The 18,805-nt window shown below is 34.2% G+C and overlaps 1 protein-coding gene across 1 annotated transcript in view; it reads left to right on the top strand.

Moving 5' to 3' along the window:
* Window positions 1–18,805, top strand: part of LOC150086173 (MYG1 exonuclease) — a 97,574-nt gene that overhangs the window by 22,076 nt on the left and 56,693 nt on the right. Inside the window, exon 4 of the mRNA XM_090374816.1 lies at window positions 6,639–6,798. Coding sequence (XP_090230942.1) covers window positions 6,639–6,798 — 160 coding nt within the window. The remainder of the gene's footprint in view (window positions 1–6,638; window positions 6,799–18,805) is intronic.

Here is an 18,805-nt window from a genome sequence, read left to right as displayed (position 1 = left end):
TATACATGTGTTGTTTGTAGATACATTAGTGTTATGCAAATATCCTTCATGTAAAATACACATATAAAGTCAAACTGCTGTGAGAAAACTCTTAAGAAATATTGTTATCCAAATAGGAAATAAGGATGGAAAATTATATTCAGGAAAGTTATAATTCCTGATTTTAAATGTTTTATTATGAACAAACAAACAAATGGTATAGTGAAAAGCAGTCTATATTGATAAAGGAAAACTTAGTTATTTCATCCATTCATGATCAGTATTGCTTCTTTTTCACACCAAACATTATAGTGACATTCTGTTGTTATGCATATAAAATCACTAATTACTGTTAATTAAAAAAATTATTAAAAGGCAACATCCATTATCTATTCTGAGGGTTTCATAAAAAAAATAACTTTGCCATTTAGAGAAAATGTTGACAGATGAAGACTCGGAAACAGAATTTTCAGGGAAGCTTTTTTGCAATAATCATTATTAGTGGTCAGCAGCGGAAGCATTGAGTTTTACCAGTGTTGTCTACCACAAATATGCTCCTATAAATAGGAGCATATTTGTGGTAGACAACACTTGTGGAGCATATTTGTGGTCGACTACACCTCACAGTCGAAAAATGCTAGAAACATGGCCTTCATTTTGCTGTGCACTTGCACAGCACAAAATGAAGACCATGTTGCTAGCAAATGGGATGACTGATAGAAGAAGCGGCAGCATTAAAAACCTGAGATTGCAAAATATATAGAATAGGATAGCTAAAACAGTATGATATGCATGAGAAAAAGAAATGCAGTAAGTGAGCCTTCTTGAGGAAGTACAACAGTAGGGAAATAAAAAAAAATACTTGAGAATTAAAGGTAAAATAATAAGTATCTTTCAGATAAAAGAAGTTGAAATAAATTCAAAATGGGACCAAAAAAAAATTGAAGAGATTTTTAATAATGTAATCAGTAGGGCTGGTGCAAAGAGAATCAAAGCAGATATAACATCAAGGAAGAAACAATGCACATTCTGTTTATCCTGCCAAGAATGATGGGTCATATCATCAAGTTGAGTCATATAAGTAATTGCCAACCACCTAGAAATGCCATAATGAACTGACGGTAGTAGTCTGATGCTCTAAAAAATTTGTGTCAAAACCTGTAACAATATTTTATCTGAAATTTTCAGTAAAGGTATAATAACAGAAATAGGTAAAAGTCCTTCAAGCAGATAGGAGGGAGGTTTCTTAGGAAACTTTTTCACATTTTTTTTATGAACAATATCACTATTTCATTAAAGGTCAAGTACTGTAATGTTTGAGGTTATTCTATTCTTAATTAGTTGGGAATTGGAATTACTTTAAAAGATTTCCAGCTTGAGGAGATCACTTATGTTCAAAAATAAAATATATGGGATTTGATCATTTTTAAACTGATAACTAAAAAATAAATTCTCATAAAAAATGTAGTTTTTACATACATACACTAATAATAATTATTCCAATCTAAAAGTTCTAAGACTATTTATTACAAAAGAAATGTTGGAGGTAGAGAGTCAAGATAAGGGGTAGGCATAGGAGAGAAGTCATCAGATTATTGCTGACCTTTCTAGTTTAGCTGCTTCACATTCCACAAAACTATTAACGAGCAGCACATGTCGAAGTTCAGAAGTGTCTTAAGCCTTTATTGCAATAGATACAGAAGTGGAACAATGTGTGTATCAAATTTTGTTTGAAGGATGGGAAAAGTAAAGTGAAAATCCTCCAAACGTTAAGAATTGCATTTGGTGATGCTCCTTTAAGTAAGTCTTTTGTTTATCAGGGGATAAAGTGTTCCCAGAACAGCTAAGAATCTGTTGAAGGGGTCAATCAATATTTAGGTCAACATTCAATTTCAAGCTGCGATGAAATATTTGCTGTAATGTGTGAAAAAAATCCATTTTGATCAGCAGTTAACCCATTGAAGAATTTGCTAATGAACTGGAATTATCTTTTGGATCATGCCAAGTTATTTTGAATGGAAACCTTGGCATGCACTGAGTATCAGCAAAATTTGTACCAAAATTGTTGTGAGGACCCACTATGAAATAGGAAGATTGCAACAGATTCTGCCAGAAGATCGGCCCCAAATGCCCAGTTACTACAAAACACACTTTTTACTACAAAACATTAAACAGGACCACATTTTCTGTCAAAGGTGTTATAGATAGGCAAGGCTCATTCTGAATTGAATGGATACTAACACACGGTTTGAATTCAATCTGCATCAGTATCTGGGAACTTTTTGAAACTTTAACAAAACTTTCACTTTCAAAAAATGGAGAAAAGTTTTCTCCATTTTTTGAAAGTGACTGTATATTGTGGTCTTTTTATATCTTCATTTACATTTGACCTTTTTTCCTTGAAGAACCAATGAATTCAAAGCTGCCATTCAGAATTTTTTTAAAATTCTATGAGTTAACAAGAAAATTCTGAGAGAAAATATGGTTTAATTGTAATATTAAACTATATTTACTCTGTATAGTGCAAAGTTAAATTTGATATAATGATGACTGTCAGTAAGATGCCAAAGGAATACAGAGTGTTTCCTTGTAACCTAGCAGTAGTGGTGCCCAAAATGTAGCAAAAATGGTGGCATTACTTCATTACTTATTGTGTGTGCTTTTTAAGTTTTAATAAGAAAATTGTAAAACCTTTGTGTTTTATACTTTTTTTATTTTCAAAACAAAAAAATATTAATTCTGTTGAACCTTACAAAAAATCTTTTAGACATAAAATAGAAACATCAGTCTCTTATTCTCTTCCATTTTCCAGTTTAAAAAGACCATTAAATGTACATATAATTCCTCTTATTATGTATATAAATATTAAAAAAAAACAAAACATATATTTAATACTATTAGTTACTTCTGTTTTTAAGGTTTATTTCAAACTTGGCAGGCTTCACAGCATCTGAAATTCGAAACTATCTAACTTGCTTCCCAAAGTGTAGCAAGTCATTTGGAGAGAATATTGGGTTTTGTATAAACATCTTTACTCTGTGAAATAATAAATCTTTCAAAAATAACTAGGATAATAATATAGATCTTTTTTTTTTAACTAGTGGGAGAAACAAAACAAGTCACCCAAAACGTTAAACAAACACAGTGTTGGTGCCTTTTCTGGTACCATGTTACTCTTTGAGCAAAAGCCAAATAGTTGCAAAGCTGGAGGTGGGTAGCGTGACAGGTTCTCACATGCAATTTCCATACAAAAAAACATAAAAATCACTCCAGAAACTATTGCAATAGAAGTTTGACTGTATTAAGAAGGTAGAAAAATTTTCAGATATTTAATAATTGATTTATTATTATTATTAGTACTAGTGGCAAATGATGTAAGAAAGCAAGCTTATACCGCATTAGCCATAAAAAAAAAAAAAAAAAAAGCCAACACTTCCTAATTCACCTGTCTATCCTCTCTAAAAGTTTTTCCTTAAAATTATTTAAACTACTTCCATCTACAACACCAGATGGGAGTTTGTTCCAAAAATCAGTCACCCTCAATTTGAATTTAAGCCCCTTGCGTGTAGTCTGAGCAAGAGGAAAGGTTCCATCAGCATGGAATTTAGTCAATCCATTCAATATCTAAAACACTTCAGTCAGATCTCATATATGTATAGTCTCCAGATCCTTCAGTTTTGCTATCATCACCCATCTTGTTGCTCTTCTCTGTATCCTTTCCAGTAGATCCACATATTTCATAAAATGAGACTTCCAGACCTGTATGCAGTACCCAAGATGTTGCCTAGCGATTGCCTTTTACAGTGAGCTAATCACAAGACAGTATTTTGCAATAATTCTTTTTGAATGCTATGCAGCATAGTTCTTCCATCAAACTTGTCTACATTCATTTACTGAGGTCATTACTCCTTGTTTTGTTTATAATGTGATGCGCAAATGTGTTAGACCAACAGTTAAACCTTTTACTTTCCTTTTGGAAGTTGATTATGATAGCAGACTATCAGAAGTATAATTCTGAATTAGTCATAGGCACCTCTACCTGTCAAGTTTATGGTGTGTCTGAAACAAGGGGAGATTTTTTTTTTTTGATTAGTGAGGAAGCACTTTATTGCTGCATGTGATTACATGGTGCACAAGTTCCCACTACAAAATATTCTTTTAATTGTTGAGACAAATTTAATTTTTTGAAAATGCATTTTCAATTAAAATTTCAATTTGAATTTTTTGTGGATGAGTTTCCAGTAGTATGTGTTAGTATCATTGAAGGTGAAGCAATAGATGTTTAGCATTCTCAGATAAATGAAAAAAAATTAGAACCCACCAAAAGCTATTATGAAAAAATAAGAAAATTTGTGTGTAGTGTTCCTGGTCTTTAGTTAGAAATTGGCAAGTGCAGAAGGAAATACAACAAATTATCTGAAGTCACAATTGGTATTTTAACAATTCATAGCAACATTGCATGCAAGAGTATATTCAATGTAAATTCAAAAATTCAGATCTTTTTGGAAATGCTCTTGGCAGCAGTGTTTAGGCCCCACATTGTTGTAAACAAAACTTTGACTCAGTGTTTGTGAAGAGGGTAAAGCCTGTAACAGTTTTTTTGACACATTGATAATGAGTTGGTGTCTTGCAGATGATCTATAGGCAGAAAGATCCTGGCTGCACAAACATTTGAAAGCATACTGGTACCACTAAAACAATTCTGTAGTTGTATCTTAATATAATGCATATGTTTTTAGTGAAATTTAATTTCAAGTCCCAAGTTTGGACTGAAAAAAAAAAAAAAAAACACCTATTGCTTTCTTCTGTTTTTTTTTTTTTTTTTTTTTTTCATACATATGCAAATGTATGCAAATTTTCATGCATTTAATTCTGCAGTCATCCTTTTCCAATTTAAATTTACATCTTCTTGTGTGTGTGTCATCTGACCTTTCATCTAATATGAAAGATGCTGGGTTATGGAATGGTGCTGGTAGTCCATTTTTCATTGCTTAAATCCAATCAAACCCATCCAAGAGGAAGCTTGATTGGAACTATATTTTTTCCTAGAACATGTGTATAATGACCATCAGCATATAAATGACCCTTTAAGCACTAAAAAATCATCTAAAATTTTAAGTTTGACTTATACATTGAGTGTAAAATCCTAAACTTGAATTAAAGCTATGTTTCTTTTGGTTAGAATGACTTGAATTAATACAAATATATTTACAATTTATTGTTTGAGCTCATATATTTACATATTTGAGGCAGTGTTTACAAGGAAACTAATTTTCACAGCACTAAACAGGCAATGGTTGAGTTGTATATTCAAACCCTACCATGTACATATATAGCATCAATAGGAATGATGTCACATCATCACCTATCTATGCCTCTTGTTTTTGGTTTCTTAACCTTCTGTATGGGGGGGGGGTAACATACATTTGTTGCTTTCTTTACAGTTTACTGTGCCATGTAAACTTTAAATGGGAAGAGCAGAAATAATTGAATTTAAAAAGTTAACAGTGATTAATGCAGAGATCACTGTAATATGCCACTACACAAGATGTGAAAGTTGATTGTAATTCAATCTATACCGCAAATGTAGTATAAGTTGAGACAAAAAATAGAGATTGACTTATACTCTGAAATGTGTAAAACCTGCCAACTCTTCTGATGTAGTCAGAAGTTTTCCAATAATCTGGCTTTCTAACAAGTTTAGTTTTCTTCCTGTATTTATTCAAGTTTGTGCCTATTTTTCAGATATGCAGATACATTATTTTTCTAAATTTTGAATAAGCCAAATTTAATGATAATTGCTTAAAAGAAATGTTAGGTAGTTTTGCTTGTATATAGCCAAATGCTGGTATGTGTTTACATCATTAGGTGAAAAAATATATCTGGACTTGATATAAAGTATGTGACATGTTTTGACAGGTATGCATACATATTTCGAATTTTATAATAAACATTTAACTTTTAATATCTTAATTGTAGTGTCTATATTTTTTTTTTTTTTTTTTTTTTGTAAGTAGCATTAATGATTCTGGTGGATTTTAGTCATTGTTACTGGCCTGGTTATCAGATAGTTTGTTGTTTAAAGAAATTTATGTGAGTTTAAATATGTTTTTTTTTTTTTTTTTTTTTTAAGAGAATTTGTTTGTGAGAAGCTTAGGTTGCTTCCTATTTGTTCAGTGATCTGACTGCAGCATAGTAATTGATTTGTGAAAGTTGGTTCAGCATTAACAAATACTGTATAATTGAACAGAATGAAAAAAAATATTTAAATATATAAATAAAAGCAGAGAATGTTAAAATACAGTTTGTTGTGTTTTGTGACAACATGTAATTTACCCAATGCAACATCTTGATGTGCATTGATTAGTTATCATTAATTGGGAGAAAGTCTAGGATGGTGCTGAAATGCTGTTCCAAAGCATTTGTTTAATAGAGATCTGGCTAAAGCCAGATCTCTGTTAAAATATCTTCGGTTTTTCAGTTTCTAAAAGTTGGGAAGTAGGCACAGAAATTTGTTAGCTATTTTCATTCTCTGTTATATTTTGTGTTCTTTTGTTTTAATGCTAAAGTTTTCTTCTCAAGAATTTTAGTAGTTCTTATTATCTTATAGTTTCAGGCTGGAATTACCTATAATTAAATGTTAATGTTTTTTATTATAGTTCTTAGAATGGCTTGCAATGATTTAAAACCACATGTCAAGCGTTTATGCCATGACAGTGTTAAGATTGGAACACATGATGGAACATTCCATTGCGATGAGGTGCTAGCTTGTTATATGTTGAAGATTTTACCTGAATATAAAGATGCATCAATTATAAGGTAAGATGTTTACTGAAATATTTATTTCAAATATATTTATATATTTTTTTTGATAATGACAATTATCAAAAAAAAAAAATAAATAAATAAAAAAAAAAATATATATATATATATATATATATATATACAGTCAAACTTCCCTATAACGAATTCGATAAATCCGGCGTAAAAATTCATTATAGAGAAATTTCGTTATACAGAGAATATCTTTTTTATTAGAAATTGTTATCTAATTAGAAAATGAAAACGAATCTACATTTATTTTTAATGTATTTTATTTCAAAAACACTTATTTAAATTACGTTTACACAATTTTCGCCGGCAAGTATCACAAATAGTATTAGTATCAGTAACGGCTGCATGGTGCAAGAAAGCCTATGGCTTATGCTGCACCAGCCAAAAAAAAAAAAAAAAAAAATCCGATCAAAACAATAACAAAAACAAAAAAAAAAATAAAATAAAATAAATAACTAAAAAATAATTTAATTAATAAATAAAAAATAATAATAAAAAAAAATAAAAAGGAAATTAAACCTATCATCCTATGCGCTTCCCTTACCCGAAAGTACTATCCAGATGACCTTTGAATTTCCCCAAACTGTTGGCCTCTACCACCCACGAAGGCAACTTATTCCAGTAATTTATAACTCGCTGGCTAAAATAAAACTTCCTGCAGTCCAATCTAAACATTTCCCCCCGTAACTTGAATTTATGTCCCCTAGTTCTAGCATCATTTATAATCTTGAAAATTTTGTCCTCATTCATTTTACTGATACCTCTCAGAGCCTTAAACACCTCAATCAAATCTCCTCTAAGGTGTCTAGTTTCCAAACTCTGCAACCCACATATTCGAAGTCTTTCTTCATAAGGACGCCATTTTGCCGATCTCACCAGGCGAGTTACCCTTCTTTGCACCCTTTCAAGAAGCTCGATGTCTTTCTTTAGGTGCGGTCTCCATACTTGAACACAATATTCCAAGTGTGGTCTAACATAGGCCTTATATAATGGGATTATCACGTCCCTATCTCTACTTGCAAAAGTTCGATAGATCATCGATAGGACACCATGGGCCTTTCTTGCAACCTGTTTACAATGCTCAGAGAATTTCATGTCTGACCGTATCGTAACACCCAAGTCCCTTTCCTCCAGTACTGGGTTTAGTTGAACTCCACCAAGTGAATAAGTTATTTTGGGATTACTGTTTCCCAGGTGTAATACCTTACACTTTGTTGGATTAAAGCACAGCTGCCATTTTTCTGACCATTCCTGAAGTCTATCTAGGTCTCTCTGAAGAAGCTCAGCTTGACAGTGATCATTAACTACTCTACCAATTTTAACATCATCTGCAAATTTAGACATCACGCCCTCTATCCCTTCATCAATGTCGTTTATGAAAATTAAAAACAACAGTGGTCCTAATACTGATCCTTGGGGAACCCCACTTCTTACATCAACCCAATCTGAGGAATAGCCATTTATCACAACCCTCTGCCTCCTGCCCTGAAGCCATCCTTCTATCCATCTAAGGAAATTAAAAAAATCTGTAATTTTCGTTTTTGCGCAGTACAATTAAAAAATTGTCTGATTCTCAAAGAAAATCTCACATTTGTTCAGAGCATTAAAAACATTATTAGGAACATTTTCACAAAACTGTAGATCCATACGAACCGTTTTAAAAGCGTTAATCATTTCTTCGCAAGTTGGCTTTTCTACGGGTTGTTCTGATGCGTCATCGTTAATTTCTTCGTGATCATGGTCACTTCTAACACTGTTCAGCAGTATTCCATCTTCATTTGGATGTTCTGCTGTGATCTACATAAACATAACTATCCAGTGTTATTTCATTTTCGATGTTTCCAGACGATTCTAATAATGTCCAAAAGTTTTTCAGTTGTGAAAGGGGCAGTTCATCTTGTTTGTCCAGTCATTGTTTGACTTCTGTATTCAATGCAAATCCCGCTTTCGAAAAACAATTTTGAATAGTGTATTCAGTGACATTGTTTGTCCAAACTTTTGCCAGTTCAGAGATGCAATCTCTAAGGTTAATTGTAACCTCCAAGTTTCTATTTTCTGATAACGCATTGACAATCTTCATTATTATTCTCCTTCGATAATGAAATTAAAAATTTTTAATAATGCCTTGGTCCATTGGCTGGAGTTTTGACGTTACGTTTGGTGGTAAAAACAACTTTGCACTTTTGAGTTTGGCAGAAATACTGGCCGGATGTGCCGGACAGTTGTTAGTTACCAACACGATTTTCCTTTTTTCTGTTTTTTATACGCTTGTCTAGTTTTAATATCCATTCTTCAAAAATATCACTTGCCATCCATGCTTTTTTATTAAAAGGTGTAGTCAACTTCCAAAGATTTTGTGCCTCTAAAACATCTTGGGGTTTTTTGATATTCCAATGACTAGTCTTAATTTTTCACTTCCTGTCATATTTGCTCCAACTAGCACAGTGATTCTTTCTTTGCTTTGTTTTCCGCCAAAACATTTATCATCCTTAAAAGCAAGTGTTCTATTCGGTAAACATTTAAAGAATAAACCCATTTCGTCAGCATTAAAAACATCCTTATGCTCATATTCTTCCAAAATCGGTATTGTTCCTCCAACTGTTGCAATCTTCTTCGCTTACATTAACACTTTCTCCGCAAATAACTTTTCCACAATTCTGTGGCGCTTCTTAAATTTATCTAGCCACCCAGTGCTCGCATTAAATTCTGTATGTCCAAGGGACTGTGCAAATTTCAGAGCTTGTTGCTTAATTATTAGGCCCGTTATTGGGATATTCTTTTCACGTATCATTTGCACCCATTTTAGAACAGCTTTATCAACATCTTCATATATACACAACTTAATATGCTTCTTGTCTGCTCCTCCTTCAATTGCATTTAAAATTGATTCTCGATTTTTTTTTTAAAATCGTATATAAACTGCTTGCAGATATGCCATATTTCTCCACACCATCTTTTTTTCTTAAAACCCTGGTCAATATCATAACAATCTTTGCTTTATCATTAATACTTAAACACTTTCTCTTCAACATTGTTTTCGTAATTGTAAAAATTACTGGACTATAGCTCTTGCCGATACATACACCGCAAACTTCGGTGCGCTGGCCATGTAGTGAATTGTTAGTACCGCCTACTCAATGACGTTCGCTTGCCAATTCAACAGTATCACTCACTTTGAAGAATATACGACTTTGTGAATTTCTTTTATTCTGCTTTCATTCATATATACACAAAAGAAAATTTATGATTAACGTATGCTGTATGTTACTTTTCAGAAAAAAAAAAAAAAAACAAGAGCATATAGCCTAAGTGATTGATAACGAACAAAATAAAAAAATTAATGAAAACCATCTACTGGGAGTCCAGTTAAATGAGAATGGACATATCATATAATGATCAACACGAAGGTCACGTGATACAGTTGAGGTGAGAAGCGAATGTCACTCAGTAGGCGTTACTAAAAACCAACTATGGTAGCATTCTATGTATTGCCGCCGCAGCATGCTAAAGTTTACCGCAGCGAATTTCTTTTTCCCCTGAACCAACATTCATTTACAAATCTACCCTATTTATTGTAAAGTTTACGACCACTTTTAAGAAAACTCATTTGGTTTAATAACTGTAACAAAAATAAAACAAAGACCCTCCTACGGGCTTCAATGGCCACAAGTGTTCACTAAAAGGATGATTATTTAATTCCAGATGCTAATGCGCAATTTTGGAAGGAAGGAGGCAGTATATTTGATCGGCTGTTTAGCAGTAAATGCTTGAAAATCTTCAAAAATGCTTTTACTAATTTTTTTAAAAAATTCGTTATAGAGAGACTAACACTTCGTTATATGGGGTTAATTTTACATGTAATTTCGTTTCAAGGTGCAATGTTTTGTGAAAAAATTTGTAATATAGAGAAATTCGTTAAATAGAAGTTCGTAATAGAGAAGTTCCACTGTGTATACAAATTGTGTATGTATATTTATATATAGATAATACTATCAGCATGTATACATACTCTAGTAATCTTAATTGTATTTATATTTGGAAACAAATACAGATGAATCTGCTTTTAGCAATATGTGAAAGGATTTGATTTTATGTTCATAGAGTCTAAAAATTGTAAGTGTTCCATAAAAATTAACTACCCAGAAATAAGATGAAAACAAATATACATATTTCTGAGAGGCCTTGTAACAGGAAACCAAGTTACTTCATGGCTAAGTTAGTTTACTGACACTTCTGGCTACAAAATTTGTTGTTTACTTTTCATCATTATGTCTTCAAGCATCGTGAGAGATGAACTTATGATATTGTTCTCTGCTACATGGTGCAAGTATACATGAATGTTTTCTAAAATCTTGGCATCACTTGAATTTACTACAACTGGAACTTTATTGTTGGCATTATCATCATTTTCACTCAATATTTCTGGCGCATTATGACCCCCGTAGTCCATGCGCAATTAAACCTCAATACAAACAAACAAACTCAATATTTTGTCAGATATTTGAACATTTCCTCAGTAACGTCTGTTTCCTTGTTGCTATTAGCAAACTCTAACAAAGAAACTTTTGGGCAATTTTATCTAAGTGTGGTTATGCACAGCATTAAAAGTGTCTTCATAGTATATATTTTTCCTTGTCTTTTGTCAATCAGTTTTAACTCACAGAGAGAAACTCACAAGTGAGTTTCTCAAATGTGTGGGCCTCAGGTAGTGAGGTTCTGATAGTAGTGGACTCTGTGGAGTGAGTTTTATCCTGGAATTTAAGTTTTCTGAGAATGAAAATTTTGTATTTTCATTCTCATAGCTCCCTGAGGAGCTGTTGTGGCCACCAACAAATTCCTCCAACTGCATCGATCGTGTGCTATACGAGCAGCATTGCAAAGTGTCATGCCCAGAAGTTCACTGATCCCACCCTTCCACCTAGTTGCAGGTCTTCCTCTGCACCTCTTCCCCTCGGTTTTCCCTTCCATTATATTCTTCAACAGAAAGTTTTCCCTGCTTACTATATGATCAAAAAACCTGAGTTTTCGTTTGTTGATGCTATGAAGAATTTTAGGCCTGCCAATTTTATTCAATACCCACTCATTTGTTCTTCGATCCAAGTAAGAAATATGTAGTATTCTCCTGTAACACCACATTTCAAATGCCTCAATTTTCTTCCTATCAATTCTTTTCAGATTCCATCCTTCACATCCATAAGTGGCAACTGGAAAAATTAACGAATTAATGATTCTCAGTTTCGTCTTTAGGGGCAGATCATGATCTTGTTTGTCAGATCAGCGACCAACGTTTTAGCAGTTGCCCATCGTCTCTTTTCATCGTTTGAGCAGTCACTATTTTTATTTATCCTTGACCCTAAGTAATCAAATTCATCAACTTCTTCGATATCTTGCCCATTAACCTTCACTTTACTGGAATCAAGATTATCACCAATCATCATAATTTTAGTTTTACACGCATTTAGAAACAATCCTTTTTTCTTACTTGCTTCACATACTCTCCTCAGAGTTTCTTTAAGATGATCCTTAGAATTACAAATTAGCACAGTATCATCTGCATAACGAAGGTTGTTTATCTTCAGTCCTCCAATTTTGATGCCAGTCTCTAAATCTTTCAAAGCTTCACGCATGATATCTTCGGCATAAAGATTAAAAAGGTGAGGTGATAAAATACAGCCCTGCCTGACACTGTTATAAACTGTAGTAGATTACCGTTAGAACTGACATTCCATGATCTAATAAGCTGATGCACTAAGAATAACAAGAGCTCCAAACTCTAGTAGCAGTAATGGCAAATGATGCAAAAAAGCAAGTGTATATATCATCAGTCAAAAAAAAAAAAAAAAAAACCAAAACCTACCCAGTCCACTCATCCGTACCTTTCAAGAATTTTGTCTAGTTCTTCCTTGAATTTATTCAACCCATCCACTTCCACAACAACAGATGGAAGCAAGTTCCAACAGTCAACTACCTGCTGGTTGAAGGCAAACTTCCACACATTTATCCTGCAACTGCAACCATCCTTCCTCAACTTGAATTTGTGCCTTCTCGTGTGTGTAGTGTCTTCAGCAAGCAGAAGAATATCATTAACATTCAGTTTACTCAATCCATTCAAGGCTCTAAACACTTCAGTCAGATCTCCCTGCAGGTGCCCAGTTGCAAGATGCTTCAGTTTGCAGAACTGAAGCCTTTCTAGGTAAGAGCACCCTTTTGTTCCCTTCACCAGTCTGGTTGCCTTTATCTGTACCCATTCCAGCAGATCTACATCTTTCCTAAAGTAAGGACTCTAGACCTGTATACAGTACTTAAGATGCATCCTAACCATGGCCTTATACAAAGGGGAAATCACCTCCTTATCCCTGCTAGCAAAGTTTTCTGTATATCATCGACAAAACCCCATGAGCTGTCCTGGCATTGTCTACTGCTTAGAGAATTTCATTTTTGACTGCACAGTTATGCACAGGTCTTTTTCATTTTCCACTACCCTGAGTCTAGTACCAACCCAGAAATTAGATAAAAACAAATACAGCGGACTCTCGATTTACTGGGATCGGATTAACTGGGACGCTTCAAGACTCCAAATTAAAAAAAAAAAAAAAAAAATCAACCAGAAATCATAAAATTCAAGTAATAACTACAATAGGTATAAACATATGTTTTGCAAGTCATAAATAAGCGACAAGAAGTGGCATTATAAGTTCATTGGGAGATTAGTGTACCTATTATCTTGCAACACCCGCTGTCTTCGCACCCACTGCTAAAAAAAAAAAAAAGGAAAAAAAAAAAGACCAAATGTTTAGTTTGTTTTAGTGCGTCACATCAATTGTTGTTCCGTCGCACCACAAAAGGACAAATTTTGTTTTGTTATTTATGTCAGGAATGTCGGAATTTTTTTTTGTTTGTTTAGAAATCGTGAAAATGGTGGGCAAACACAGGTGTTGTGCTTTCAATTAAACAAAAACTTCAAATTATTCAAAAGTTTGAAAAGGGTGCATTTGTTAATTAAATGTGTAAAGAATCATTATGTTGGTGACCAAACCATACACGACATTGTAAAAAATAAAGGGAAGCTATTAGATTTCAAAGCAACAGCGGAAAAAATAAATGCGTGTCAATTACTCGCGTATTGGACATGCAAGTAGTGCATGGTAAGTTTTTTGTTTTTTATCTATCACCATACTTTTTATGTATGAACATTTTTCGATACAGTAAGTCTCCAACTTATGTAACTTCGGACTTACGTTACATTATTTACATTTTTTTTATAAGACTGAAGATTGCAGTGAAGGGGAAACACATTTCACCAAAATAACGTAAAATCCCACAGAATTCCAGCTATCGGTATTATCGCAAATTCAGTAAGATTGAGCTTACTACCATTTATAATTAGCTGTACTAACAGAAAAGCCCAGTAACCCGGAAAGTGCAAATTGTTTTTATTGTTTCATGGCAGTGACCTCCAGAAATGTGCTTTAGTAAAATGTGAGCTCGCATCGGGTGATAATAGTGAGTTTTTCACCTTAACCCTGTGAAGTTCTTTTCAGAAAATTTAATTTTGACCATTATCATGGTGCCGAATAAGAGAATAAGTGACAGCGGCACTAGTAAATCTACCAAGAAAAGGAAAGCGATAGAGTTGGAATCAGAAAATTAAAATAATAAGGATGTATGAAAATGGCCAAACTCAACAAGTATCACACGGGATTCAAATTTTTCAGTGGAAATGGTGGGCACAATAAAGGAAGAAGACAGAATACCAGAAGTGTTGACTTTTGGTGTGGTCGGTACCAAATCATCATTATCATCATCAGCCATTTTCAATCCACTGCAGGATGAAGGCCTCTCCAGCAACTTTCCAGTTCCTTCTGTTTTGAGCACTGGCCATCCATTTACTACTCAGAAACTCATGAATTTCATCTATCCATCTCCGCCTTTGTCTTCCAGGTTTTCTTCTAGCTCCTCTTGGGTACCATTCTGTTATTTTCTTAGTCCATCTGTCATCATTTCTTCGAGCTATGTGTCCTGCCCAAGACCATTTTAGTTCTTTAGTTTTGATAAGAATGTCCTTTACTTGAGTTTGCTGCCTAATCCATGTGTTTCTCTTCTTATCTAACAGTCTGATTCCCAATATAATTCGTTCCATTCTTCGCTGTGTAGTTCTTAGCTTCTCTTCCATTCTTTTGGTGAGGCCCAAGTTTCACTTCCATAAGTCATGGTGGGGAGTATACATTGGTTCATTATTTTACGTTTCAGACAAACTGGGATATTGCTCTTCAGTATGTGACTATATTTCCTGAATGCTATCCATCCAAAATTTATTCTTCTCTTGACTTCCAGCCATTTATCATTATTACAGCTAATAACTTGTCCCAGATAAGTATATGACTCCACCTTTTCAATTACTGCTCCTTCAATCATTATTTCCCTTTCCGTGGCATACTTGTTCATCATTACTTTTGTTTTAGCCATATTCATCTTTAGTCCAAAATCCTTACTAACTGTGCATAACTGATTAAGATTTTCCTCTAATTCTTTGGGATCGTGGCTTATGACCACAATGTCATCTGCAAATCGTAAATGGTTTAGGTACTCTCCGTTCACATTGACTCCTTTCTGCGACCAGTCTAATCTTCTGAAAGCTTCCTCAAGGGCAGCAGTAAACAGCTTCGGAGATATTGTGTCTCCTTGTCGAACTCCTTTCTCGATTTTAAATTTGCTACTGTCTTTGTCTAGTCTAATTAAGGATGTAGCACTCTCATATATTTTCTTCATAATCATAATATATGGAGTATCTATGCCTTGTCTTTCCAGAGCCCGAAACATTGCCTTATGCTGTATGGAGTCAAATGCCTTTTCATAATCCACAAATGCTAGGCATAATGGTATTTTATATTCATTTGCTTTCTCCATTAGCTGTGATATTACGTGAAGGTGATCCATAGTTGAGAATCCTGTCCTAAAGCCAGCTTGCTCTTTCGGTTGATTCTCATCAAGTATTCTTTCTAATCTGTTAGTAATGACCCTTGTGAACAACTTGTAGATATGAAATAACAAGCTAATTGGTCTATAATTTCCAATTTCTGATTTATCTCCTTTCTTATGCAGCAAAACTATGATTGCATTATTCCACTGCTTAGGCATCACACCTTTTCTAATGCACTTTGTGAAGAGCCTTGCCAGTTTTTGTGTTATGTCTCTTCCTCCCAATTTTAACAACTCTACAGTAACTTCATCTTCCCCCGGGGCTTTCCGATTCTTCATTTTCTTCAATGCATGTTCTACCTCATCAGGAAGAATATCGGATATGTCGTATGTGTTGCTACTTTGCAATCCATGTTCCCCACTGCTGGTATCATTCCCTTGCTCCTTGTATAATTCTCTATAGTAGTCTTCTGCTATTTGAATTATGCCTTCTCTGCTGTTTATAAGTACACCATCGCTATTCTTCAGTTTCAGTATCATTTGTCTTTCTGTATTACTGCTCGTGGCTGCTGATTTAAATCCTTTGTTTTCCCTTAATGTTTGTTCTACTTTTCTTGTGTTAAATCTTCTTATGTCCTCCCTGAGTCTCTTTCTAATGGCTTTGCATAACTCAGTATACTCAATTTTCTCCCTGTCAGTGTGTTTCTTGCTCTTCATTTGTCGTCTTTGGTTCATCATGACAAGTGTTTCTTGACTAATTTTTTTCTTCTTTGGATTTCTGTTTCCCTATAGGTTTCTTGGGCTTTATCACTTTCAGAAAGTTGTAATATTCCTGGTCGATATCTTGGTCCTGAGCAGTCTGCAGAAGCTCAAACTTGTTCTTAAGTTCCAGTACATACTGCTTTTTCTCCTCCTCTGTTATTTCAAAGACCTTTGTATTATTTACTCGAGTCAGTTTTTTCCTTTCCTACATCTATATCAAGTGTACATCTTACCATTCTGTGATCACTTCCAACATTTACCTTATTCAGGACGGTAACATCATTCACAATATATCTTCTGTTAGTGAGGATGAAGTCGATTTCATTAGTTGTTAATCCATTTGGACTCTTCCATGTCCACTTTCTGTTCACCCTTTTCTTGAAAAACGTGTTCATTACTGACAGTCCTTGAGATTCCGCAAATTCCACAAGTCTTTCACCTTTTTTATTTCTTTCACCAATTCCAAAATTTCCTATAGTTCCTCTTTCTGCACTGTTTTGCCTTTTTCCAACCTTAGTATTGAAGTCCCCCATAATAATAGTGTAGTGGGTTTTCTGCTCATCTAGAAGACTCTCAATTTCAGTGTACATTTCTTCAACCTCTTCATCATCATGGCTCGACGTTGGTGCATAAATCATTATAATCTTTAGCTTGTACCTCTTAGAAATCTTGAATATTAGTCTTGACACCCTTGGTGATGTACTTTTGAATTCCAAAATGTTGTTTTTAAAATCTTTATGGACCAGAAACCCAACTCCACCTTCACTCCTTTCACTGTTTCCATTGGTGTACAGCAGATTTCCACTTGATAAACTTACAAGCAATTCATTTCTTCTTCTTGTTTCAGCCAAACCGATGATATTCCAATTCACATTTTCTAATTCCTTTTCCAGCTCTAATATCCTGTCTTCACCGATGAGTGATCGTACGTTATAACAGGCCAAGTTCAATTTCCGTGCATGGCAGCCTGGTCGTACCCAGAGATTCTTAGCACCCTCTGCTTCCACTCTGATCCTCTCGCTGCCGTAAGAGGGAGAGTGAAAGCTGCTGGGGACTGAGGGCCATTTGTATTGTTGTGCTCTCATTGCTGTAGGGTTTGGTCTTTTCCTCTTCACGCTGACCAGGTGTCTTGAAGAGAACCACTCTACATGTTCGTTGCCACCTAAGTGAATTAACAGGGCTTACCATCGAGAAGGTGTGCATCAGTGGATTTTAGGGAGGCAGGCCAACCGGACTTCTCCTAAATCTTCTGTAATAGAGAGATATTGGATCCATCAGTGTTTTAGGCTGAGTGTCTGATAACACACAGGATACCTGTTCCCCTCTAAGTCGGTACCAAAAGTCTATTATAATAACCAAAGCTAGTCAACTATAATAACCAATCGAAATACAAATCAGTTTTTACAGTACAATAACGCGTTTTTTTCTTCCTTTTTTGTTTTCTTTTCTTATGTGCCACTCCGGCTACTTCACCGCCGTGCCCAGATAAAGTTTTTAATTGAACTAATTAAAAATATATAACTATTTTTCTTCATTGTTCTGAGGATATTATGTGATTTTTGTAATTTTGGCATATCAGGAATATAGTAACAATATTTTATTAGTCATTCCAAAGTTACATTAAACTCGACTTACATAACGTATGTCAGGGACTTACTGTATTTTAGGATTAACCGGGAAATCGATTATCTGGGAATTTTTTTTTTTTTTACCATCTATCCCGGAAAATCGAGTCTACTGCATACATATTTCTGAGAGGCTTTGGAACAGAAACTTAGTTTATTGACAGTTTTGAAAATAAGTCACTTCTGACTGCAAAATTTGTTGTTTGTGTGGTAAAACACAGTTGACAAGTTAGTCTGGAGTTACTGCTACCCATATGCAGTAACTTTTTTTTTTTTTTTTTTTCAATATTAAACTTCAACTGCCATTACTCAGCTCATTGATCTAATTTTCCTAGATCTTGTTGCAGTAGCTTTCCCTGATGTTTGTCATTAACCACTCTGCCAAACCTCATACCATCTGCAAACTTAGACATTAAGCCTGATATACCTTCATCAATATCATTGATAAACATTGAAAACAACATTGGGCTCAGCACTGAACTTTGGGGAACTCCACTAATAATATTAGTCCACTAAGAACAGTGCCCATTGATAACTACTCACTATCTTCCTTCACTTAACCATCCCTTTATCCATAGCAGTAACTTGCCCTTAACGAGAATTGCTCCAGTTTATGCAGCAGTCTTTTATGTGCAACAGTATCAAAAGTTTTCTTGAAATCTAAGTATATGATGCCAAAATTACTT

Source organism: Mastigoproctus giganteus, chromosome 5 (assembly GCF_048544385.1).
Source record: "Mastigoproctus giganteus isolate SK-2022 chromosome 5, ASM4854438v1, whole genome shotgun sequence".
NCBI classification, from domain to species: domain Eukaryota; kingdom Metazoa; phylum Arthropoda; class Arachnida; order Uropygi; family Thelyphonidae; genus Mastigoproctus; species Mastigoproctus giganteus.
The sequence above is the reverse complement of the archived record's forward strand: the minus strand, read 5'-3'. Positions and strand labels throughout refer to the sequence as shown.